The sequence below is a fragment of the Denticeps clupeoides genome, chromosome 19 (assembly GCF_900700375.1).
Source record: "Denticeps clupeoides chromosome 19, fDenClu1.1, whole genome shotgun sequence".
Classification (NCBI taxonomy): domain Eukaryota; kingdom Metazoa; phylum Chordata; class Actinopteri; order Clupeiformes; family Denticipitidae; genus Denticeps; species Denticeps clupeoides.
Window position 1 is genome coordinate 2,248,226 of NC_041725.1, and position 26,091 is coordinate 2,274,316.

The 26,091-nt window shown below is 41.2% G+C and overlaps 1 protein-coding gene across 1 annotated transcript; it reads right to left on the minus strand.

The window, feature by feature from the left end:
* Nucleotides 1-19,277: 19,277 nt before the first annotated feature.
* LOC114769599 (uncharacterized) lies at nucleotides 19,278-21,820 on the minus strand. The gene has a single exon (XM_028962786.1). It carries the CDS (start codon nucleotides 21,818-21,820, stop codon nucleotides 19,499-19,501), a length of 2,322 nt encoding a protein of 773 aa, XP_028818619.1. The 3' UTR covers nucleotides 19,278-19,498.
* Between the last annotated feature and the right edge of the window lie 4,271 nt (nucleotides 21,821-26,091).

Genomic DNA, 26,091 nt, shown 5'->3' on the forward strand with positions numbered 1-26,091 from the left:
GCATAAAAAATTGTTTGTCTCTATGCAAATAAAGACTTAGCTGAAATAAATGTACATTTTAAAACATAAGCTGGAAAATATCCCATATGTACATAATACTGAGTGTTGAGTGTGTTGTACTGAAGGCATGTTCACACTGTGAAGTCTAACCACTTCATCGACCAAAAAGTTCACACTACTATTCTAATCAAGTTAAATCAATAGATTTTCCACAGTTAGTTCAATTTACAAACTTATCTTAAGTAGATTCAGCAATTACTTTTTACAGTGTATGAAAGGAGTTTATTTTTTAAGACCTGGACTTTGTTTGACAGCTTGTTGGCATCCAGTTGCATAAAAATCTTTTGAAACAATTCAAAAGTATATCTCAGATCCTGGGGGTAAGCAAAGTTTAATGCATAAATTAGACCAACCATCATGGAACATGCATTACATTTACAGCATTTATCAGACGCCCTTATCCAGAGCGACTTACAATCAGTAATTACAGAGACAGTCCCCCCTGGAGCAACTTAGGGTTAAGTGTCTTGCTCAGGGACACAATGGTAGTAAGTGGGAAGTGCTACTACCACGCCAATTAGCTACATTGTCCAAGTTTTCAAGTACTTGGATGCCTTCGATGATGACACCAACATCTTCATATGGGTCTGCAACATCTGCCCCTTCATGTTTGATTGCACAGATTCCGAGAGTGGTGTTGCTCATCAACATGTGGGTTTCATCATGTTCAGCGTCCTAAAAATAACAAAAGAAAAGTATAAATAATAAGTACAAAATAAAACAATTACCAACAGATCAAGGGTAAAAATAGGAACTGGCTTTAGAGAAAAATACGAAAAAGTTTCTTAAAATTTTTTTTTTTAAATAGCTTATCATGTACATCTTCACTAGGTTTGAAGGATCTTCATTTAGGTAGACCACTAAGGTTTTCAGGATGCATTCACACTTTTTTTCAATGGTGATGCTCTAATCAAAATGAAATGAGAATTAGTACTTTTTGCTGTACATCTTAAATTTAAGTAGCATTACGCAAATTATACCACTGCTGTATTTTACGCAAGTCAAGTGTGTCCATCAACCAATGGTCTCAAATCAGAAGCACTGCATAGGATACACAATTATCTTGAACGTCTGAGCTGTTCTAATTGTAGTTGCAAAAACAACTCTGTTAAAGTATAAGAGGTAGAAAGTCATTGAAGCTTAAAAATCATATTTGGAGCCGAAAAGCCAATTCACCTTTAACTTTTAATCCATAATTTTAGTATAAAAAAAGATTAAATGAAGGATGAAATATTTGGATGAAATATTAGTTTAGCCTATTATGAATTATGAGAACTGGTGATGAATTTAGAGAACATACCTGATCCGAAACTGACAGGATGTCTGTGATCTTCTGTGCGGCTCCTCCTCCTGGAGCTGGGGGGAGAAATGATCAAGCTGACCCATGAATTTGGACACCAAAGGAATTGTTGTAATCCTGCTGAATTCCGCAGATACCTGGTACAATTTCCAAACAAAAAAAAAAAAGAGAGAGAGACAAATCAGGGTGCTTCGTAAATTTGACAGGACATAATCATACACTTCCTTTTACCAGCACTCACAGATAACACACATTTACGATAAACGAACAAACGTGAATTACATCTAAAGTACTTCAAATCATAGTTTAGAATTATAACATCCAAGCAAGCTGACATGACATTAAAGACATACCTATCGCTCCGTAAAGAGTGCTGGCCATCTGTTCTTGAATTCAGCAATGAAAGGTGAATCTTCTACCACCTCATGCCTCCATAGAGCAAACGTTCTGTCCATCAGCCCCTTGATAACCTGCTCGTTGTTTCTTTTAGTCACCTCCGATAGTAGTGTAATCCTTTGATTTTTCAAGTGTTTCTTTTGTTTCACCCACTGGGTAATCTGGACTGTAATTTACCTCAGCTTTTCTCGGTTTCTTCACTTGGTTAGGATGTTCTGAGCTGAACATCAATTTCCATAAGCGAAAAGGATCCACTGGAAGTCCTATGTTTCTCAATTTTGTTCTGTAGTTGTGTCTGTATTTTAAACTCATTTTCCAGCCATAGTAGCCACTCACAGAGCCCTTTTCTTTTAGGCATGGATGCTTCTGTATCAAAGCAGCAGCTACATCAAGATCTGCACCTGAAGAGTATGCCTTGAACTTTATTATTTCTGAGGCTAAAGAATCCAAAATGTCAGACTTTAGCTTGGAATTGGGACTCAGGACAGTACCATCAGTTTGATAAGCAAGTTGAGCTTTTTGCAGTTGTATTTCTGCATCAAAACTAAACTGTGGTATTGGGAAAGTATCGGGCCAAGCTTGACTTCTGACAGAGGATGCAGATTCTGTCGACAGTACAGATGATGGTGAGGATATGTCTGTACCATAGGAAGATACTGAAGAGGTCTCATTTTGTTTTGGCACAGATGAAGAAGAGGTACTAGTAGATGTCGGCAAAAAATATATATTTTGAGTGTAGCTCTGTCTTGTAAGTCCGAAGTTGAACTGAGGTTGGCAAATTCATTAAAATCCAGATCTTTGAGCTGAAGTTGAAAAGTTTCTAACACACAAAGTTGTGTTTGGATTTATTTTTTAAGGTAATTCAATGAGTCTGGAATACCAGCTGGGAGATTTAACCTTTCACAATTATTTTCTCCTAAGATTACTAGGAGTTTGCCTGAGGTTGCCATTGTGTCAAACTTGTCTGGAAGAGAGAAGGGGATGAACATTAGTAGAATGTCAGGAGACCAATTTTAAGTAATTACAATAAACAAAACAGAAATGAAAAATATTAAATTAAATTTGATTTTTGAAACTTCATACAAAGATAAGACTATAACTGTGTAATATGATCTTATGCATTAAAACCTACACTCCTAACCCAATAGTTGACTTTACTAGAAAACTGCATGGAAACTAATTGCCTTAAACCATTTAAGTTTTTACACAAGGTAAAACTAAATAGCCTTTGTTGAAGTAACATAGAACCTAAGATTATATGTATTTATATGTTACTTCAACAAAGGCTATTTAGTTTCACCTTCAGTAAAAACTTAAGTGGCTTAAGGCAACAGGTTTCCACACATTTTTTTATTTAGTAAGGTCAACCATTGGGTTAAAGGGATAATTCACCCAAAAATTAAAATATGCTCACCCTTAAGTGGTTCCAAACATTTATGAGTTTTTCTTCTATTTTTTTTTTTAAAGAAAGCTGAATACCTGTAACCACTGACCAGGCTGTGGATTAAAGCGAATAATAATTGTATATAATGTTCAATTTCTTTACACGGACCAATCTTTTCGATTCACAAGACCTCATTGTGTCATCAGGAGCCATGGCTATTGATTTGTAGTCGTTTGTATATTTATTTTTAATCTTAAAAAAAAAAAATCATCATTCACTGTCATTACAAGAATCACCAAGAGTAGTGATTAAAATATACTTTATGTCAAAAATGATTGATGACATATCGGCATAAGGACAAAAGCGCGTGATTTATGACCATCTCCCCTTCTACCTTCTCCCCTTCAAGCCTTCTCCACCGGACACCCTGCGCGTAATTTATGACCTCCTAGCCTTCTACCTTCTCCACGGACACCCTGCGCGTAATTTATGACCTTCCCTTCTACCTTCTTCCTGACCCTTCTCTAACCCAACCCATACCTATGGCTAAGGTGTTGTGTGTGTGTGTGTGTGTGTGTGTGTGTGTGTGTGTGTGTGTGTTTACCACGGTGGCATAGGGTAATAAAAGAGGCGTAGGATGTCTCTGAACAGAGTACGACAGATTCTGTTACAATGGCCAGCCCGCTTGGTGCAGCTATGAAGAGACGTATTACGCCTACGCCTGTTACAAACAGGATAGTTTGTGATACACCATTTGCGCCAAAAAGGAGAAGGCCTCGATCCTTGGTGAATTTTCTTCAGAACCCTGGTGGCTGTGAAGAATATGAATGGATGTTATCCGATGGATGTGTCGGCGGTTATATTTTTGACAAGAAGGAGCGTCATGTGAGACTGTACTCGGTGGACACGGACCAGGAGTTTACACCGGACGACCAATTGTGTGTGTCGTTTTATGCTGAAGACTGGTGTTTGTTCAAGAATAACGGGTGGAAAAAGATTGAAGATGTAAATACGGGGCCTTTCTACATATCGTGGACCGGTGCTACGGATCAAAACCACTACTACATGTGTGGTGGATGTCAAGAGCGGAAATCAGAGTCTTACATTTACGTGTGTAGTGGTAAGAATGTCAGTCGTGTGGTGCCAGACTGTGAACGCCGTGTGTATGGATCGCCACAGGATGTGAAAGTGATGTACCCATGGTGTGATGTGGCCATACTCCACAACGTCTTCAAGAAGATTGACATTGTTTAAATGGAGCGAGATTTTGGCCGGATACAACGAAATCAGGGTCTGCCTTTTTCATGGGGAGGTGGAGTGTGACAATGCCACGTCACACCCTGAACCACCGCCCACGCCGGCTAACCATTAAAAAGCAGAACAGGACCTCAGACTCCTAACACAATCTGAGTGATCACAGGTTCTGTTAACCCTCCTGTTATGTTCGTTTCTTAGGAACACCAATAATGTTCCTGGGTCAATTTGACCCGGGACATGTTTACTTATCCAAAAGTGTCAGAAACCAAAAAATCCCAATAAACATCATTTATATTTCATTATTAACTCCATTACTAACCATTTCAATCAATATCATGGTTCAATGAGGATAATTCACTTGTTTTTCATAAAAACTGCATTTTTAAACTTTTTAAATGTATGTTGGAAATACCTACATATAAAACAAAATAGTTTTACATGACATTGATGATTTAAAAAATTTATTTTTATGCATGTTTAATGCATAGCTGGTGTTTGCATCACATGCTGCCCAGATTTTTATGCCATATTTGGCTGGTTTGGAAGGCATATATTGCCTAAAAGGGCAGCGACCTCTGAATGCCACTAGCCTTTCATCCACTGTGACATTAGGGCCTGGGTTATAGAGTAGAGGAAGTTGCTCTACCCACTTGTCCCACACTGTCCTAACAGCTGCCAGCTTGTCTCTCTCCCCTCTGACAGTCCTTGTCTCTCGATTATCGAATCGGATTACTTTGGAGAAAATGTGAAAAGTCTCCAGAGACATTGTGGCACGAAATATAGCCCTGCCTATCTCTGCATCCCACAGACTGGCTGTTGATTCATCCTTTGATTTGTAGACCCCAGCCAGGATGAGGACTCCCAAATATGAATGTATGCACTTCTCCCCCAAAACACGCCTGCCTTCTAAATTTGTCATTTCAAGAATGATTTTCTGTATTGAGTTGGTCATGACAAGCTCAAAAGCTGACTTGATGTCTGTTACACGAGTCACTGCCATCCTAGTGGGCCCTGGCACTGTCTTTATTATGTTTTCTGCAGACAGTTTTGCCTGACGCATATTTGGGGATGAAGACCACTGTATTTCACCATTTTTTGATGTATATTCCTTGCTAGGAGGAATATGAATAGAAGCTTCCTCATTTGGCTCATAATCAGAATCATCAGACTCAGAATTGACCTCAAGATGGTCTTCATCTTCAGACACATCCTCCTCTATTTCACCGTCGTGATCAAAGATTAGTTCCAGAGCCTCCTGTGCTGTCATATTTTTATGTATGCTGCTCATTTTCTAAAGCTCTGACAGAGACTAGATCATATGTAGCTGCAGAGTGTAATGTTGTAGGACCCCCTTGCAGAGAATCTTTATATGTTTGGCACTTCCCCTACTAAGTGCCCACTCAGTGTGGGTGGAGTTTGCCTACGGGAACTTTTTCTGTTCCCGTGGGCAAACTCTATTGAGTGTGGGCGGAGTTTACCCACGGGAACAGAAAAGGTTCCTGTCAAAAGTCATAACACCTGCATTCTTGCACTTACAGATGAGGTCACTTTAACCTCCACTTTGACTGCCGGGTCAAATTGACCCGAACAGTATCTGTGTAATAGTAACATGTAGGGGGGGGTTGCACATATGTGAAATGAACCCTTTTTATTTTATATGTTGATTACTGTTATTAAGCCAAGCACAAGTAGTTTCATACTGAAAAAATACTTTTAACTATTTTTTTTTAGATATTTGAAATTTAAAATGGGTCAATTTGACCCGCAACATAACAGATGGGTTAACCACCGATATATACCTCTGCAAGAGTGTCTAGTATAATTTGGCTTTTTCATAATCCCCCAAATCAGTTCTGTCCAAAACACTTTTTATCGATGCATCCAAATCATTTTCCGCGCGCTGTCTCAGAGGTATAGGTGCACCATCGTTTTTTAACCTGTCCAGCTGTCGCTGGGGTACCAAATACATCCTTTCAGCGTGTTCCATTAGCCCCCCTGTCTTGATGCGATTAGACTACTTATAAAGGGGACGGCGACGCTTAACAGAGGTAAAAGGAACCCACCCTCTTGATTGATCACATATTTCTTTCTTAACACACCAATTTTTTTATCGGCTATGAATTTTATAGCTTTTTTCTTTTTTTCCAACTTTTTATATTGTGACTTTGTCAATGGTATTGTACCGCTGAGCACATTCAAAGCCAAAAGATTCTTGTAAAATGAGACGTCTCTGTATCGGCTTAGCCTTAAGTAAGAGTTTTAGAAGCGGCAGATTTCTATAAAGACGATTAGACATGTCAGCGTCTAAACTCTTTTTTTCTGAACATAGACCACCGGATACTCTGAAAGCAGATCCGTTCTGAGACGAAATGTGTCAGGTGTTCTAGATTTATAATCAATCATGAGGTAGCCAAAGGGTTTTTCAGTAGCGTTTTTAAAACATTCAAGGAAGAATTTGGTATTACCAGGATACATCTGTCTCGCTAATACAGCAATCTGTGTATTGTCTCTTGGGTTTTTGAAAAGTATTAGGTAATTGGTGTTTAAACTGATTGTTCTGCTGGATTTCCCCTGAAAAAACTAATTCTGAACCATGTAGATAGCGCTGAGATTTCTATGATGCACGTATTGTGTAAACACTTTTCCAACCTGCTTATTGCCACTCGCAACATCCATTAAGTCATCGATAATTAATAGCGATGGTTTGGTCGGCGGCAAGAGTTGGTCGTCCGATAGTGTGTCAGGAATACCTTGTATAAAATTAATATTCCTAATTTTTAACAACTCGTCATGAAGAGGTTGCCAGCAGTCGTAAATGTAGACAATGTTTTCAATCGTTGTAGATATTAAGCGGACGGCATCGGCTATTAATGCTTTCACAAAAAACGTTTTTCCAGAGTTTGACTGTCCGCTTACTATACACGAGAACGGATGTTGCAATCTGAGGTCGAATCCTGAGATGATACACATAAATTTTTATTGTAGAAAATAACACACACGCATATAATAGCATAAAAAATACAAATATAAATATACAAATGTCACAGACATATTGAAAAATCACACATACACAAATAATACAAACATCCATATATACAATATGTTATAATATACAATATGTTGAAAATCACACAGATACAAATAATAGAAAACTGTACATATATACAGATGTTACAGACATAATGATAAAAAGAAAAATGTTTTATTTACATATTTACCTGTGACATCTCTCAAAGTCATCTTGTGTCAATACCCATAGGGGAGCATCGTAAAGTCTGGGAGCAGGACTCGTTTGTTGTACACAACTTTGAACCTTTTGACATCTGATTTATGATGTAATGTGAGGTGTCTTTTATTCCTGGTAATTGTGTCTGTGCGTGTTAAAACATGTTGCGACCGGTCTCTATCTATTACATAGGCAGTGGTGGCCTAGCGGTTAACGAAGAGGCCCCGTAATCAGAAGGTTGCCGGTTCGAATCCCGATCCGCTAAGGTGCCACTGAGGTGCCACTGAGCAAAGCACCGTCCCCACACACTGCTCCCCGGGCGCCGGTCATGGCTGCCCACTGCTCACTCAGGGTGATGGGTTAAATGCAGAGGACAAATTTCACTGTGTGCACTGTGTGCTGTGCTGCTGTGTATCACATGTGACAATCACTTCACTTTAGCTGTTAACCAAATCAACCAGAGAGCGTAGATTTACAGCTTTTGAATTTTCAGCATTGAGAGTGATACCCTTGGCCTTCATGGATGTCTTAGCGTTAGCAGTGATGTAACCATATGTTTTCGGACCGCCTGAACAAAATTCTGTAATCCCCGGGGCCTACCTCGTCAGTAAGATCGCCCAGATATGGACCTAGGGGTGGCTCCCAGTCACCATCTTTGGAGACAAAGATTAGACTGTCTGTGTCGCTGTACAACAGACGATCACCCAATTTCTCCATCACAGAATATAATTCTAGGCGTGCATGAGCAGTTGTAAACGCTCCAAGAAACACATTAATGTCACGCATTTGAGCGCCATAACCGTCTGCATAACGCCACTGAACCAATGCCACTTCGTCCGAGACAAATGCAAAATGTGTGATTTCACGACCACCCCCAAAAATGTAGCGCGCAAAGTCATCAGGATCTTTCAACAACTCTGTGAATGGAAGGTTTTCCCGCATTGAAAATCGGCCCCAAAGTGAATTCAATAGGAGTTTGTTAATATTTCTCCTTGCAGGGTTTGAACAGATTTTTTCAGGATTCAGACGGATACCCTGTTTTTGAAAATAATCTTCGATGTAGGCATGCTTTTCAGCATCTGTCACAACCCCCGGCGGGTACCCACTGGCTTCCTGCTTGTATTGTAGAAACTTTTTCACATAATCTGCAAACAACGTTTCTGATCTTTGTTCAAAATGCCACACTTCATGAATCTCAGCCAAAACATAACCCATCTGTACAGCTTTCAACAATTCAATGCTAACCCAACAACCCGAAAGAGATCTCTCGCCGTCAGTATGAGTACATGGTGACGCTTGATTCTCAAGATGACAACATGTTCTACAAAGCGGGAACATTAGTTTGCCGCCGCATCGGTAAGGCAACACAGGGTGTAAGAGACCACGTGGCGGGTACACCGTTGCTTTAATCAACCCATAGTAATTTTCGAGACTATCAAAGTCTTTCAAAATGATCTGTGGGTGGCCGATCGGATATTCCTTTGAATAGAGGTAGAGACTGGTGAAATCAAAGTAACGAATTTTTTCACCGTCCGATGTTTTGTGAGAGTTTGTACGCGTTCGTTCGACCGCCAAAGAGGCTGTCTCTCGGCTTTAGACGACTGGGATGTGTATATGTTGACATGAACTCTATGACTGATGGATCGACCTGTTTTAAACGACGCCACTGGCACTCCCACATAACTTCGACTTTTAAGCCGTACACCTTGGTGACGGTTTCAATCTTATCATCAAAACGCCTTCTTAAAACACTGTACGGGAGCCTTGACAAAGGATGAGTTTGGGTGGGTGTGTATTTACAATCATGTCCATGATGCATACACCCATTAAATTCTAAACCGTATTTACGACCATTTTTTTCATAATAGCCGTCAAGACAGTATTTCCCAACCACAACCTCACCCTCTGTCAGAGCGTGTTGGATGTTCACATGCCTGGTTGTTTTGACATATTCCAGCCATTCGATGCTAATGTCTGAAAATGCCTTGTTTTGGCTTGTGTATGCGTTGTTATGTGTAAGAGCGAGTGTATCACGTGGTAGGTAGTGTGTTTTGTATACAGCCATGCAGCACGATGCCAACGTGGTTTGACCAAAAGGGTCTAGACCCGTGCATTCTATGAACTCATCACGGTATTTCAGACACGCCTCTCTTAACAGCACGACGTCGTTTCGACCGTAGAAACGGAGTTCCTTCTGAAAATCAAAAACACCGCACGCTGATTCGTTGTACCAGTCATCAAATTCACGTCTGCCAGCATTGGACATGTTGTCATATCCATAAAAGGTCTTATCCGGATATGGGCCTACGTAATGGTTGTTTGAGCGTGTGTTAAACTTGTGTGGGAAATAACCCTTTTCTGTGGTGGTGAGATTTAACGCAGCTGTTTTTGCCAGACTCATCGGTAGAAAAGAATAGCTGTCGATAAAACGCTGTTTAAAACATGCATCAAACATGAATATCAGACGGCATCCAGTCATTGTCACATCTAGTTTGATCCCGTATTTGGAATAATATTCCAAAAGTATGAAAATGTCAAACCCTGCAGCGTTGTGTGCTAAAAATGTGAAACCGTTGAACCTTGGTCGACGGAGCCAATTCACAAATTTACGCACACACCCGTCACCCTCAGCCGTGAACTCCACACCTGTGAATGTAATTGCGCAAACAAAATTTGCATGATGTTTGCCGTTCTCGAAACGTGTTTCAAAATCAAAAAAAATGTAGCGGTTATTTGTCTCCTTCAATCTAATGGGTTGTATGAAGCATTCATGCTTAGCGTCTGGAATCAGTTCTTCACGACAATGAACACAGTGTGGTGTCGGACACGTGTGTGGTTTGGGTTTTTTAACACTAACGTGGTAACGCCTGTTACAATTCTTACAAAATTTTGTAAGATCACAATTTGACGCTACCACGCTAGGATCGCTCTTCATAGGACGGGGCTGTTTATGTTTGTCAAAACAAAAATCAGACTTGCAAAACCTCCCACAAGACGAGCAATATCTCGAACCTGTGACCCTTGAAGGGCAGCCGGGGTCGTTACAAACATCACACCTGTATTTGCAACCATGGTCTCGGAACGAAGTGTAACCGGCATAGCAGAATTCACAGACATATGGCACCCCCATGAACGCCTTGAGGTTTAATATTCCATAGTAATGGCTGTCGTGTATGTATAAAAAGGCTGTTTTTGCATGCGGTACAGTGCTAGTTTGAAATTTCTGCAACACTCCTACGTCTGATCTGTAAAAGATCACAATCTTGATGTCCAATAAGCTCTCAAATTTTGGAACATCATTAAAGCCGACTTTATGGTGAATAGGTAGCCCGCACCGTGTCTGAAATGTGGCAGCCAATTTTTCTAAATAAGCTGTTAGTTTCTCAGGGTTTACAAAATTTGCCAGGCATATCGCGAAGAACAAATGGTTTGTAACATTAACGGGGCAGAATAGATTCATCCTGTTCTTGCTTATTATCTGATCATGAGCCAAATCACACAATTTACATCGCGCGCCCCCATCACGACCTCTAGCGATTGAAACAGTCAGGTGTAGTGTCTCATCGCACATAATTTTTTTATTGCTTTGGATTATTTTTTCGATGGCGTCCATCAGAATTTCATACGAATGGTTATTCGCGGGTGAAAGGATCGCATTAACATCTGAAAGCAGGGTATCGCCACTCAGTGTGACATCGAAAGCACCACTCTGTCCGGCCAGTGTGTGTGAGAATTTTACGATATCTTTGAATACATCGTGGATGTGTGAAATATATGATGTTATGTCGCTGCTCGACACGGATCTGAAATTAATATCACGACGCAGTACCACCCCATTGAACCGTGGTCTAGGTGTAACATGGTAACCGTCTATCACACCACCCCTTATAGACAATTCTTCTAAGGATACTGGATCAGATTCAGCACCACAGCCATTTTGAATTTGATGTAAAACATTATTAAACATCTCAATTTCCCCCCACGTCTCGATGTTTAACATATCGTGTAGTGTTTTATTAAAATCTTCCACAGCATCACCACCAATACATTGACGTTTAGACGGCTCCATTATGGATGACAACAAGTTTAAAACACCCCCTTACACACGTGAAATACCACTTAAACGCAACAAAACCGCTGATAACGATGACCAATCGACACGCTTCAGATCTGATGTGTGATCTACAGCTTTGGCTATAATCCCTACAGTCCTAATCAACTTTTCTTGCAAGTCATACACCTTAACAATGCTATCTAATACCTGTTTATGGCACACACAGCATTCAGAATGATTAGAAAACCGCCGGTACCTCTGTGGGTCGATGTGGTTTGTATCAGTCTGCGTGGCGATGTCTGATCTGGCAAAATCTACTGCATCCCACGCTTTGTAATCCGTGTTGGTCCAATCGGCGACAAAGTCGAGATCAACGTTTACGGGGTTTCTACCTGTAACAAAATCACACGATGTAAAAATTAATATTTTATTAAAATAACGCTTGCGTTAAAACCCATGTAAATACATACCTTCTGGCTTTTCCGGGTGCTTGAAATCTGTTTTCGTCTTCTTTCCTGATAGTTTTATCAAACCTGATTGTCAATATTTTATTAAAAATAATAAATTGTGTTAAAACATATGTAATACATACCTTGCGGCTTTTTCACCATACGCTTTTGTGACTTTTCCACGCACAGATCTACCACGGGAGCCAGGTGTTTTCGCTTGCGTGTAGCTTTCCGACCTGACGGCTTGTCGACCCCTGTATTATCAAGGCCTGGCTCAGGAATGGTGGCCACGAGCTGTCTGTAATATCTCTCGTTCTGTACAGCAACCATCAATCACAACCATATGATGAAAAATTCATAAAACCGTATTAGATAGTCATAAATATATTACCTAAACTGTCGGCAGAGCATCCATCAGCGGTTACAACATTGGAGTTTGGATAATGTTCTGCTATTAGAATGCATACACGGTCAAAAACACACACACACAACTATGTAGTGATATTATTATTATTAGTAGGATCTGTGGTTTTTACAATTACCTTGGTATGAAATTTGTGGTTCAGAATCACCCGCACCAAACCCCGCGGTCCATAGACTTTCGAACCCCGGTGTTTCAAAACACGCCAGGTTTGATGGTCCTTCGAGTGATTCTACAGAAAAGTCACACCTATTAACAAATAAATAAATAAACACACACATACGTTGTAACAAGACTTATAGTTTATGTGTTATGAAAAACTTACTGAGAGTTCATCATCGGTGATGGTCCTTGTGATAGTCGATCAGTCGAATGAAGGCCTGAAGGGGTCTCTCTTGTTATATAGACCTGTTTGTGTGTGTGTGTGTGTGTGTGTGTGTGTGTGACATTTGTAAGGTCACACGTTGATTCAGTGTTTGCGAGAATGGTGGAACTAGATGACCCTAGTTGTAAACAATTGGTAAGATTAGGGTGTTAAAGATTGTTAGAGGATGTGCTAGGATCTGCGTGTGTGTGGGTCAGGGAAATCATAAAAGGGTTTCATTTATTTTAGCAGTAGGGGTTTGAAATTAACTTTTGTTTGAAAAGCTGTATAGTTAACATACCCTAGAACACAAAGCCTTTCACATTTTTCTTTAACTAGAAACACTTTTAAAACATATATCATTTAAATAAGGTTTCTGTTTTGGTCTGTGTGTGTGTGTGTGTGTGCATGCCAGTGATGTGATGCCTCCTACATACCATTGTGTGATGTATCTTTTGGAAAAACGACTGAATGTGTTGTATATTTAAAATAAGTATTGTGTTTAAACTTGTTTTTCTTTAACTAGAAATCCTTTTAAACCATATATCATTAAACTATGGTTTTAAAAGATAGTCTAAGGGTGTGTGAAACTGTGGGTCTGTGTCATTGATATGTGGGGTCGTAAAACTCCAACAATGGTCATTTTTGCAAACATCAGTTTCAAGCGAGCACTAAATAGTAGTTGGTTATCTGCTGGGTGGTGAAGACCTTGTTACTGCCAGTGAGGAGCGGTCACAAGCTGGGATAGTTTCAGAGGAAATTAACATTGTTAATAAATGTAGGATTTTATTTTCTGAAAAGAATTTTGAAAAAAAAAAAATCTTTTTGTAGAAAAAAACAGAAGTTGTTAAAAATAGGTAATTCACAGGCTTATCCATATATCTCTCTGTGCACTGTTCAACTAAATAGAAATTATAGTCTGTTAACATTTTGTGTGACATATCATCTGAAAACCATAGAATAGACAACTTTGTAGAATGGATTATTCATAAAACAGCATTACAATTCGTTTATTTAGCAGTAGTGGTATGAAATCAACTTTGTTTGAAAGCAAAATAGTTTTTCTTTAACTAGAAACAGTTTTAAAACATATATCATTTAAACAAGGTTTCTGTTTTAAAAGAAATTCTAAGGGTGTGAAAGTCTAAGGGTGAGCACGAGCGTGTGTGTGTGTGTGTGTGTGTGTGTGTGACATTTGTAAGGCCACGCGTTGATTCAGTGTTTGCGAGAATGGTGGAACTAGATGACCCTAGTTGTAAACAATTGGTAAGATTAGGGTGTTAAATATTGTTAGAGGATGTGCTAGGATCTGCGTGTGTGTGGGTCAGGGAAATCATAAAAGGGTTTCATTTATTTTAGCAGTAGGGGTATGAAATTAACTTTTGTTTGAAAAGCTGTATAGTTAACATACCCTAGAACACGAAGCCTTTCACATTTTTCTTTAACTAGAAACACTTTTAAAACATATCATTAAAATAAGGTTTCTGTTTTGGTCTGTGTGTGTGTGTGTGTGTGTGTGTGACATTTGTAAGGCCACACATTGATTCAGTGTTTGAGAGAAAGAGGTAATGGTATGCTGGCTTATAACCTCCCCACAACAGCCATAGTTTGTAAACAAGTGATAAGACATCTGTTTTTTTAAAGCTTGTCTAAGTGGTTATATGACATCTATGAATGTGAGAGGATGTGCGGGTGTTCATGGGGGAGAAATGAGGAGTGGGAAGGAGGGAGATCATAAATTACGCGCAGGGTGTCCGGTGAAGAAGGTAGAAGGCTAGGAGGTCATAAATTACGCGCAGGGTGTCCGGTGGAGAAGGAAGAAGGCTAGGAGGTCATAAATTACGCGCAGGGTGTCCGGTGGAGAAGGCTTGAAGGGGAGAAGGTAGAAGGGGAGATGGTCATAAATCACGCGCTTTTTCCTTATGCCGATATGTCATCAATCATTTTTGACAAAGTATATTTTAATCACTACTACCAAGGACCACAGATTCAGCTAAAAATATTCTTTAATGTTCTACTGAAGAAAAGTCACCTACATCTTGGATGTCCTGTGGAAGACGTTATGCATCATTATATGCAGTGATAATAACCTACACTCTGAAAGGGGTAGTTAACCAAAAATGAAAATCAGTTATATCTTTGTACAAAGTTTTAAAAATCCAATTTATTTAATAATTTTCGTTTGTGTTTTGTTTAATAGTGCCAAAGGAGTATTACACACAGTACCAGGTCAGTAGTGCTGAAAAAGATGAATACACCACAATGTCACACAGGACTTCAGTGGTGGTTGTTACTCCTCATCTAAAAGTATGTGTCTTTTTAGAGTAATCATTCTGACTCCTGCAACCATATAGTCAACAAGAGCGTATGGGTCTTTCAAGTCAGAGTATGAAATTAAGCAAATTTCTTGAGTTGGTACCAGTTCAAAGTCCCTTAAGTGTGCATGGTATCGAGAACACATTTTTTGGCAATGAAAGCCAGTTTGTCTTCAATTATACAAATCTGAGAAATTTCTGCAAATTCTGGAAGGCCACAAAGAGATCCGTGGGCAATTATCATGCCATTTCGGTACATAATGCCATCACAAGAGACATTTTGTGCAACATTGACAGTGGTCATACCAGAATACCTAGAATTAAGGCAATGTACGACATTCTCTTTCATGACCTCAACAGTAATAGCAGAGATACGTGTGACCTGTAAGGTATTTTTTTCAGGGGTGGGTATGTGGTGGTTATATCCAAGCATCAATTGGTGTTTACTTGCCAAAGCTAGGGTAATGTTCTTGAAGCAATTTGTGTGCCTAACTACTTTTAGCTATGTTTTGCTTCGAAACGTAATGTCCAAAGAAGAATTAAAGGACCAAAGCAGCGAATCATTTCTGGATAGTGTTCCAGGAAGTGATGCTTTGGAAGCAGTTGTTTAAGAGGGAACAGCTCCTGATCAGAGATCTTGCATTCCAAAAATGCAATGGTCTCATCTGTATGAGCTGAAGAAACAACCAGTTCGACAATATCCTTCAAGCCTAAAATCAAAAGCCACACAGGTTCATCTGCAGGTACCAAATGCCCAATAATAAATGGCAGTAATCTTAAGACACCAATTTTCATGTGCATTGCCACCAACCGATCTTTTGCTTGCAAATGTCTGTGGCACCAACTGAGGTCGGTTTGTTTTATCACCGCACTTGTATGGAAAATTATGGATGAGTTCATTGAGCTCGTCAAGAGACAAAATCTTCTTTGAAATAAGCACTCTGCTAGCTCAACTGGTACTATGCCTTCAAAAAGATCATGAGCCAAATCAGGAGGATAGCCTGTTGTAACATTAAAGTAGCTAAGGTTTTCACTGAAAACACATGGTTTTATTACACCCATGACATTTACCTCTTTCTCTGTAGCAAGTTTCACGTGTCCTTGGTGCTCTTCTGCAGTCCGAAGTTTGAATTCACCTCCCTTCACTTCAGTGGTCTAAGAATTTGCACGAGAAGCTGTACAAAATCGACAACAGTACTCACCTGAAAAGTTCTCAATGAATCCAGCCATGGAATGTGCGGCAAGATTATCAGCCACAACACATTGTACTGTTCCTTTAAGGAATGTTCCAAGTTGTTGGACATACACACCTTGCTGTTGAAGGAATAAATTTGTGAGATTATTGGTCTTCTCCGCGGGTCCTTCAACCCAGGTTCTTTGTTGGAGGATGCATTGCTCAAGGCTGAGAAAGAATGAAGACTCAAGACTCAGTCTGCGCAGAAGGGGGAATCTTTAATGTTCACAGAAGACAACCACTAGCACTCTGTGTACAGATTCCGATGTTTCAGTGCGTGCTCAGCTCTTTTATAGGTACTGACAAACAAAGTCTTTTGGGGTGGGGTCTTCTTTTGGGGTCTTCTGGTTGTTTGTACTGTCTTCTGGCAGGGGCAGATAACCCCTTCAGCAGGGTCAAACCACAAGGTGCGAAGTTGACAGTTTTAACACGGTCGGGTACGGTTGTCTTGATTCACTTCCTCTTTGAGTGATATGTTCCACTTCCTCTTTGAGTGAGTCTTTTGTTCCTTTGTTTGCACGACATCTGATAACAGATGTTTTACCAGTCTTTAGCAAAGTAACATATGTCAAAGCAGTATATTTCTACAATTCCCCCTTTTGAACTATATTTAATAGTTCAATAAAACAGAACGGACATATAGTCAAGCTGGAACATCTCCTCTGGGTCTTTTAAGGTTATAGTGAGGAGTAAACAGACATGACAGCCACCCTGCCCTGGGTCGGCCTGAATCGTCCGTAACCTAACAGGAATACATGATAAGAAAATGACCGTAATGATACAAAAAGAAGGAAGAAACAATCAAAAGAGTATTTAGACATAAGACCACATTACACCTTCTTCGTCATCACTGGCATCCGGCGGTGGGGTGGAAGGACTGGTAAGCAAAGGCAGCTGGAGAGAGGGGTCCTTACCCTCCGGAGTAAGAGCAGTGACAATAAGTCTAGTTAATAGTGCACGAATGCAGGGAATACAACAACAACCGCAAGTGACTAAAATGGCCGTGAACACAGCGATAGAGACGAGAACAGAGACAACGAGAGTTTTGTATGTACCGAACATATCAAGCCAAGCATCCCACATTTCTGTGTTCACACCAGAATGTTCCTTCATCTTGGTGGTTAGAGCGGTTAGGCCAGTAATTGCTTTGGTAAGAGAACCATCCGGAGAGGTATTGTTGGGGATGAAAGTACAACAGTCCTTGCCAAATATACTACAGACACCCCCTTTTTCGGCCAAAAGTAAGTCGACCGCGATTCTATTTTGGAATGCCATTAAGGAAGTAGCGGAAAGTTGTTCGTGCACTGCGGCGAGGCCGTCTCTGGTGAAATTGGCTAGGAGTTGTACATTGAAATGGATATAGTTTATGCGGTCCACGTTTTTATTGGGAGTAATTGGAAAAAATGCTGAAATGAGTGGGATGTTTTCGGACCCGGTGGCTACCTGGTTAACCAACTTATACTCGTCAGGCACACCCCTTGGAACCCCGATGGCATCAATATAAGTGGGGTTATACGCAGACCCTGGAATGATAGAGCGCTTGCTTCGACCGGGAAACTGGGAGCGTCCTCCAACCTGAGGGTCAAAATCCACGGCCGTGACGGAAACGGGAAGTAATAGAGACACGAGAGCGCAAGTGCCACTGGCACCCAGCGGGAATCCATCATACAATTTCCTGCCGCCGCAGTACCACCACAAATCAGCACGAGGAATGGGCCTAAACCCTGGTTGCATTTTAACGATTTCTGTGCACCAGGTTATGTCAATGCAGCCTAGCGGCACGGTATTTCCCGTGAGGTTGACGCAAGTGAAATTATTAGGGGCAACATCAGAAGAGAAATAAGGTGGCTTATGCGATGTTACGTTAGACGTTATGGGGAAGTACTGCAGCAAACTAGTGCAGATTTGAGGAGGACCGATGGAGTTCATTAGGGACAACATACAGGTTTGGTTTAAGGGGGCAGGGACAACCTTGAGGAGGGGTCTTGGGCCCAGACAGACTATACAATCGGAATTGATGTCTGCTGCCGCTTGCTCGGCCAAGAGCAACCAATTGTTCGTGTTCCCAGATACACCATAAACAATTTGAAATATGTCATCCGCCGTTAGTGGATCGGCGGCCATTTTGACCGTAGCGACAGCTGAGGTCACTTGGTTAACCACAACGGTGGGTCGAGGCTCAGTCGCCTGGCAAAAGGCTACTTGCCATTTGAGTCCGTTTGTCACCACCCATGGAGCGAGTAAGAAGAGCCGACACCCTTGCGTCAGATGGGGAAATACCCCAGCGGTAATCGTGAGTAGCAACCCGTCGTTTTTTGGCAATTTTGCTAAAGTGACATTTTTTCTCCACGGCACTGCATCAGCGGTGGAATATGAAGACCAATCGTCCGGGGTTTCAGCAACCAAATTTTTCCATGACCATTCATAGTAGGTGCCACCTAGAGTAAGGTACCATGAATCTGTTTTATATTGACCAGGCATAACCTTTTCCACGCGATGGTGGGGCCCGCCTATTGATTTAGGTACTGCTTTAGATGGAATTGCAGACCAAGGTAGAGTGGCAATGTAGGAGCTATTGGATGGGATGCAAAGAATCAAGTCTGCTGATTTTACCCTCGGGGCCAACTGCCCACAGGAAGAAGAAGACCTTTTGGTCCAGGTTCGGGAAGGTCGCAGCATGAGGGCAGATGGGGTGGTCAGGTTAGCAACGGGGAGCGGTGTTGAAGCGGTCGAATTTACCACGGGTGAAGCCGTAGCGTTGACGGCGCGGAAGGGCTGGGGGAGGCCTTCGAACCCCAGCAAAATAGCGATAGGAACACTGGCCAGTGCACAAAAGACCAGAAAGACGACAGCTCTCTCTCTCCAGGTCATAATGTCTGGAAATGGCCAAGACATGGTTATAGAGAAAATATATAAAACAATATGAACACTGAGTAAATGCAAATTAAGAGTAGTAAAATGTAGGAACTAGTATAATAGGACGCGAAGTAAGGTAATCCCCCTTTGGAAATGTACAACCAGCCGGTTGTATCTTGGGGTCAGTTGTGTCCAGCATCTGATCTTAGGGCATCCTGGATCTCCGGGACAGTCCGGCCTGGTTCAGGTGCAGCCGCACACTGGGAGAGGTGAAACCAGGTGTCTCCTTTTCCTTTGAGCCGAACAGCATGTGACGTCCTCTCGGTGATCTGGTAGGGCCCTGTCCAACGGGGTTCACTCCATTTCCGTTTGGTCACCTTCAGGAGTACGTATTCTATCCCTGGACTCGGGGGGTTGCCTGCAGGCGGCTGGGACCCTCGGCCTGTGACCTGCGTAGAATGCTGGGAGAGAACACTTTGTAAAATGTTAAAATATGCTTTTGGAGACAGTTTTTCAGATGCTTCAGTAGTCATAAACAGTCGTGACGAAGGACCAGGAAAGGGACGTCCATGTTCTAACTCAAAAGGCGTGTACCCCGAGGTTTTATTCACCGAGCTACGAATAGACATTAAAGCCAATGGTAACGCGTCAACCCAGGACATTTTGGTCTGTGCACAGATTTTTGCCAATTTAGTTTTGAGTGATAGGTTCATTCTTTCCACTTTACCTTGTGATTGAGGATGGTAAACCGTGCCAAACTTGTGTTTTAACCCTAAGGCAGATTCAACTGTTTGCAGATCCTTATTTTTGAAATGAGTTCCATTGTCTGACCTAATGGTTTCAGGAAACCCGTGTTGCGGGATGTAATGGTTAATCAGGCACTTGACCACCGTTTTGCTATCTTCTCTAGTCACGGGCCAGGCTTCTGGCCAGCCCGAGAATGCATCTACCATGACCAGAAGGTACCTATGTCGTCCTACCCGTTCAACCATATCCGTGTAGTCAATCACAATTTCTTTTCCTGGGCACAGTGGAATTGGGAAGATGCCCAACATGGGTTTCAATGTGGGTTTTATTCCGTACAGGTTGCATTCCGTGCAGGTTCTCACTAGGTACTGGGCCATATCATGTAATTGCGGATGCCACCAGGTGGACAGATTCCTCATCATTTGGGTTGCCCCCACGTGTCCCACCCCGTGAGCTTCTTCCATGGCCGTTTGTCTTACGCCCGGAGGTAAAATGGGTCTCCCATCCGGGCCTCTCCATAAATCGGTGTTGGTGGCTCCTCGGGCCAACCAAAGAGTTTTTTCTTCCGGACTTGCTTTCTCCTGTAATTCTTTTAGGGTGGCTTTGGTCAGATCGAGTGGTGTGTCATCCACAGGAGGTTGTGGTTGGGAGTCCATTACCATGATGGATGAGGGTATGTAACCTGCAGTTTGTTTCGCTATGAAGTCAGCTTGTCTGTTACCTTGGGCAATCAGGTCCGTTCCAGTGCTGTGACCTTTACATTTTATGACTGCCACCTTTTCTGGCTGTAACAGGGCTTCGGCTAATTCTTTCATTTCTTCCTCATGTTTTATCGGTTTTCCACCAGCTGTGAGAAATCCTGCTCTCATCCACTGCCTTAGCTCTACATGGACTGCCCCTACTACATAGGCCGAATCACTGTAGATGTTAACCTTTCGGCCTTGTGCCAATTTCAATGCTTCAATGACTGCTCTTAATTCTGCTCTTTGTGCTGATTGAGGTCCTTCCAGTTTTTCTGCCTTGACCACTTCCCATTTCATTTCCTTCTGTTCTACTATTGCCCATGCTGCCTGCAACGTTCCTTGGTCTGTTCTAAAACAACATCCGTCGGTAAACCACTCAGTTGTAGCATCTACAAGTGGTTCAGCTTGTAAATATGGTCTAATGTTCTCCTCTTTCTGTACATTCTTCTCACATTCGTGTGGGGTATCTGATGCCATGTGATCAGCCATGTTTATACCTGCATGTGAGTAGCTAATGTGTGGAGCAGTGAGAATGTCCATTAATCGCCTTTGTCGTAGTGGTGTGAGTGTGAAGGCCTGTGAGGTTACATAGGCTACGACGCTGTGTGCCGTCAGTATTTTCAAAGGATGGTTCATGACTATGTGAGCTGTTTTAGTGATGATTTTAGCTAGTCCTGCCGCATGTTGGGTGCATGATGGATGTCGTTGTTCAATATTGTCTAGCATGACACTGACATATGTGAGTACACGTCTCTCTCCCCCTTTTTTCTTAGCTTCTCGCGCTATGGAGCGAAATATTATGCCCCAATTCCCACTACTCTCTTTGGTCTGGCCTTTTTCTATCAGTAGTTTTGTGGTGGTAATGTCGAGTAATTTCTTTTGTTCCGCTGCTTCCTTAGAAGGGTAAGTGACGTCTATCACAAAGTGCATCTCGATCAATTGTTCGCCGAGCGTACTGAGAACCCTTCCGGGAGCCCAACCATCTCCTACATCTTTATCCAGTTCTCCTTCCATGTTATTTCCACGGAAAGGCTTGTCTTTTTATTTTTTATGAGAATTATGTCCAGCTGGGGTCTTGCCAATAGGTGGCACTAACAGCTGGGGAGTACCGTTTTTAAGTCAGTGAGTCAGCACTTGAAATATCCCCCTTTGGTGGTATCAAGCTTCTACCTTGGAGTAAGACTTCCCAGGCGGATACACCTTGCCTCTGCTTCCAAATGGGGGTGCTAGTTGTTCTCACTGTTATTATTCACAATCATTCATTCCCATGTGGTGCAGTATGTAAATGTGATTATGTGTTTTTACACTTTTAACATTAACAGGGGAATACCTGATATTCACCCTTTATTGAAATGAATTGGGAACAAAAAGGAATCTAATTCCCTTTATTATGTAATCTGTGAACACGGAAGAACAGACTGTCTTTCCCAGTGTTTCACAGCATTCACACCGTTGTGTATTTATTTGGCCATGTTAACACAATATATTCATATATCACATGTATAAAAACCTCTTCATACCTTTTAACTAATATTCTGGAAATTTAAGTAACAACCTGGGTGATTACTAGGGACTCCAACCCGTACGATAATTCTCTTTAATTATTCCTCTGGTACTTTAAGAAATAACTTCTGGTATTTCTAGGGACTCCAACCCATAACCTCTGGTAATTTAAGAAACAACTTGTGTTATTTCTAAGGACTCCAACCCATAACAAAACACACTTGTATTTAAATTTATTAAGGAATTTAGAAGTAATCTAAAATTACTCCAGGGCCTCCAACCCACTACTGAGATTTCACGCCGGACCCCAAATTGGACTCGTCAGTGCCAATAGTGGTCCGACCTCAGTATTCTTTTGTCACCGTTCTTTTATTGTAATTCCAAATTTTCTATCGTCTTTTAACTCGTATTCAATTCAGTCTTTTTCAGCCTTTTAGAACAATATTCTAATACAGGATACTCTGAGTCTGGACACAAAGTTTATTTAGAGTAGTCAATTGAAGCAGAATGAAAGGTCTGCTTACCTTTTGTGATTCGACCGGTCGCTTTCTGTCCAAACTCCTTTCACCTGGCCCTGTCCAATCTCCTCTGTTGATCCAGAAGAAGATCCTGTTCGTGACGCCAATTTGAAGGAATAAATTTGTGAGATTATTGGTCTTCTCCGCGGGTCCTTCAACCCAGGTTCTTTGTTGGAGGATGCATTGCTCAAGGCTGAGAAAGAATGAAGACTCAAGACTCAGTCTGCGCAGAAGGGGGAATCTTTAATGTTCACAGAAGACAACCACTAGCACTCTGTGTACAGATTCCGATGTTTCAGTGCGTGCTCAGCTCTTTTATAGGTACTGACAAACAAAGTCTTTTGGGGTGGGGTCTTCTTTTGGGGTCTTCTGGTTGTTTGTACTGTCTTCTGGCAGGGGCAGATAACCCCTTCAGCAGGGTCAAACCACAAGGTGCGAAGTTGACAGTTTTAACACGGTCGGGTACGGTTGTCTTGTTTCACTTCCTCTTTGAGTGATATGTTCCACTTCCTCTTTGAGTGAGTCTTTTGTTCCTTTGTTTGCACGACATCTGATAACAGATGTTTTACCAGTCTTTAGCAAAGTAACATATGTCAAAGCAGTATATTTCTACACTGTTCCAAAGTTTGGATATCTTGCAAAAGAGGTCGCAAGATTTTTTCAAATCCATATGTCTTCACGTCTTGTTTTGCACAAAACTGCAAGAAAAATTGACAATGTTGACTGAAACACTGATGGTACATTACCCAAAATCCAGTAGACTGCACATAACTTGTGCTTTTTCCTTGATGTCTCAAGAGGGTTGCAGATTTCAAAGTCATCAACGTATAAGCACACAGAAATCCTCAGCTCCTCTGAGAAGAAATCATTTGCTTTAAAATACAAACCATCCTGAATGGACCTATACTCTTGAGCATCTCTTAACTGTTGAGAACTGTGATTTTCAACCATTTTGTCAAGCAAGTCATTCTGGCACAGCAGATTCTGTAAAGACTCCAGTATTGGAACATACTGAAAAGTTCTGTTTCCCTTGGCTTCAAGAGCATACTCTACAGGGTCAACAATTTAAAAATTTTCCCTGTAATATTGTTTGCGCTTAAATGCAGAAGCTAGTGGACCACCATGCTTTATAGCAGAGAGTAAAGGGTTTGCTTTACTTAAATATGTAACCAGGTCTTTGACTGACTAGTACTGCATCATCGTCAATTCTGTGCCTTTGTATGGTGTCTACAATGATTCTGTGAGACAAAGGGAGAGAAGCATCACTCGGTAAATAATGCAAGTCCCCACACAACTCATCTACAGCTGAGCCTGGAACATGGAAGTGATTTTCCAGCTTTAACAGCAAGGAAGCAAATTTAAGCTCAACCAACTTTGGCAGGTTCTCTGAAACCTCTTCTGTATCAGAAGATGATTCCTCTTCTACTAACACAAAATGTTAGAGAAACATCTAATGACCCTCCTTCAAATGAAGAAACTGAAACATCTGTGTTTTCACTATTCCTTCCTTAAAATCTTTTACTGAAAACTGACAATGCTTTCGGCTCTTATGTGATTTTGAATGTACCATACACGTTTGTTTTAAATGAGCAGTCCTTAAACATACAACTAACTGTCTCATGCCTGCGCAAGTGATTATTTATATAGAGAAAATAATCATTTACTGAAGGAATGTCAGTAACAGCACAAACATGACAATTTATCACTGTAGTTTGACTAGAATTTTGATTTTGAGGTAGCTGCTCACTGCCATGTGATCTGGATAAGTGGGATCGCAGTGCATTCCAGGTTTTAAAAGTGCATGGACAGTTAGAATATGCACATGGATATTTGTGTTTGCGGCCATAATGTCCATGTACCAACCTGAAGAGCTTTAAAAGCTTTGATCTGGAGGCCTGAGACGATCCACAATCTCTACACAGCCACATACAGGACTCTACAGGCTTTCAAGTTTCAAAACTCTGTAAGGGAGAAAAAGAATGTGAGTCACCAAAGAATAACAAAATATGCAAACCTGCAAACTACTAAACTTAAGTAAAAATGTGTTCGCTGACCAAACAAACAAGCTTACATTAAATAGCTAGAAGTCATCTTAATTAAATGTCAAATGTGCTTATTACCATGTGTGTTTTTGGGTGTTTATCAGGCTTGAATAATAAAACGATATATTAAATGTGCCAACATCACGTTTTAAGATTATTAATTAAGTCAACACAACTCTTTTAATTGTAACGCACAAACGAAATTTAATTAATTTAAGCATCATTACATTCTTTGGACCAACAAATGCCATGTTTAATTTTTTTGAGTGTACCTCTTCATAAAGGTTTTATGCTTTCTTCGATCAGTACTGTACCTTTTGCATCATATACTTTATTTGCCTGCTCTGAAGGATTGGTACTGTACCTTAGTGTCAAATCTGATATCGTTCCACTTAAGTCACTGGGCACTTGATTGATCATATGAGTAAGCTCATGTTCATCTGAAATGTGTTTTTGGGATTTGCCACACTGAAGTCTTTCTGTGAAATGTGATGTGTTCAATCCCCACGTCTCCAGGTGGGGGTGGGCTTCATCAGCATGATCACTCACAAAGGCTACTGGTATAAACTCAAGTGGCATTAATGTACATAGGTCTATAAGTGTGTATAGATGAACAATGTGCAGTACAATATAATAGACAAAATCTAAATCTTAGTGTACATAAAGTGCAGTGTTGTTAAGGCGATTCACAGTGTGACAGTTTCAGCTGTTTAGGAGGGAAAATGGCAAGGGGGAAGAAACTGTTCCTGTGTCTGGTGGTCCTAGTCTGCAGGCTTCTATAACGTCTGCAGGTCAAAAAGTCTGTGACCAGGGTGTGATCTGAGATGATTTTTCTCTGCCCTTTTCCTGGATCTTTAGAGGTACTGGTCCAGGATGGAGGGCAGGGGGGGGCACCATCCTCAGATTTGATAGAAGTGTCAGCTAGTCGAATGGAGCAGGGCAAGTTGTTCCACCAGACAGGGACAACTAAGGAGAATAGAGTTGATTGGGATCAGAGACCCCGTGAAGAGGGAATTTTCAGTCTCATTTCATTTGCAGATCTGAGAGGGTGTGCAGGAGTGTAGCTAGCTAGTAGTGTATTGATGTAAGAGGGTGCACTTCCATTTACAGCCCTGTAGGCAAGCATCAAGGATTTGAACTCAATGCAAGCAGCTACCAGGAGCCAGTGCAGAGGTGAGAAGAGGCGTGACATGGGTGTATTTTGGCTGATTTAAAGATGAGA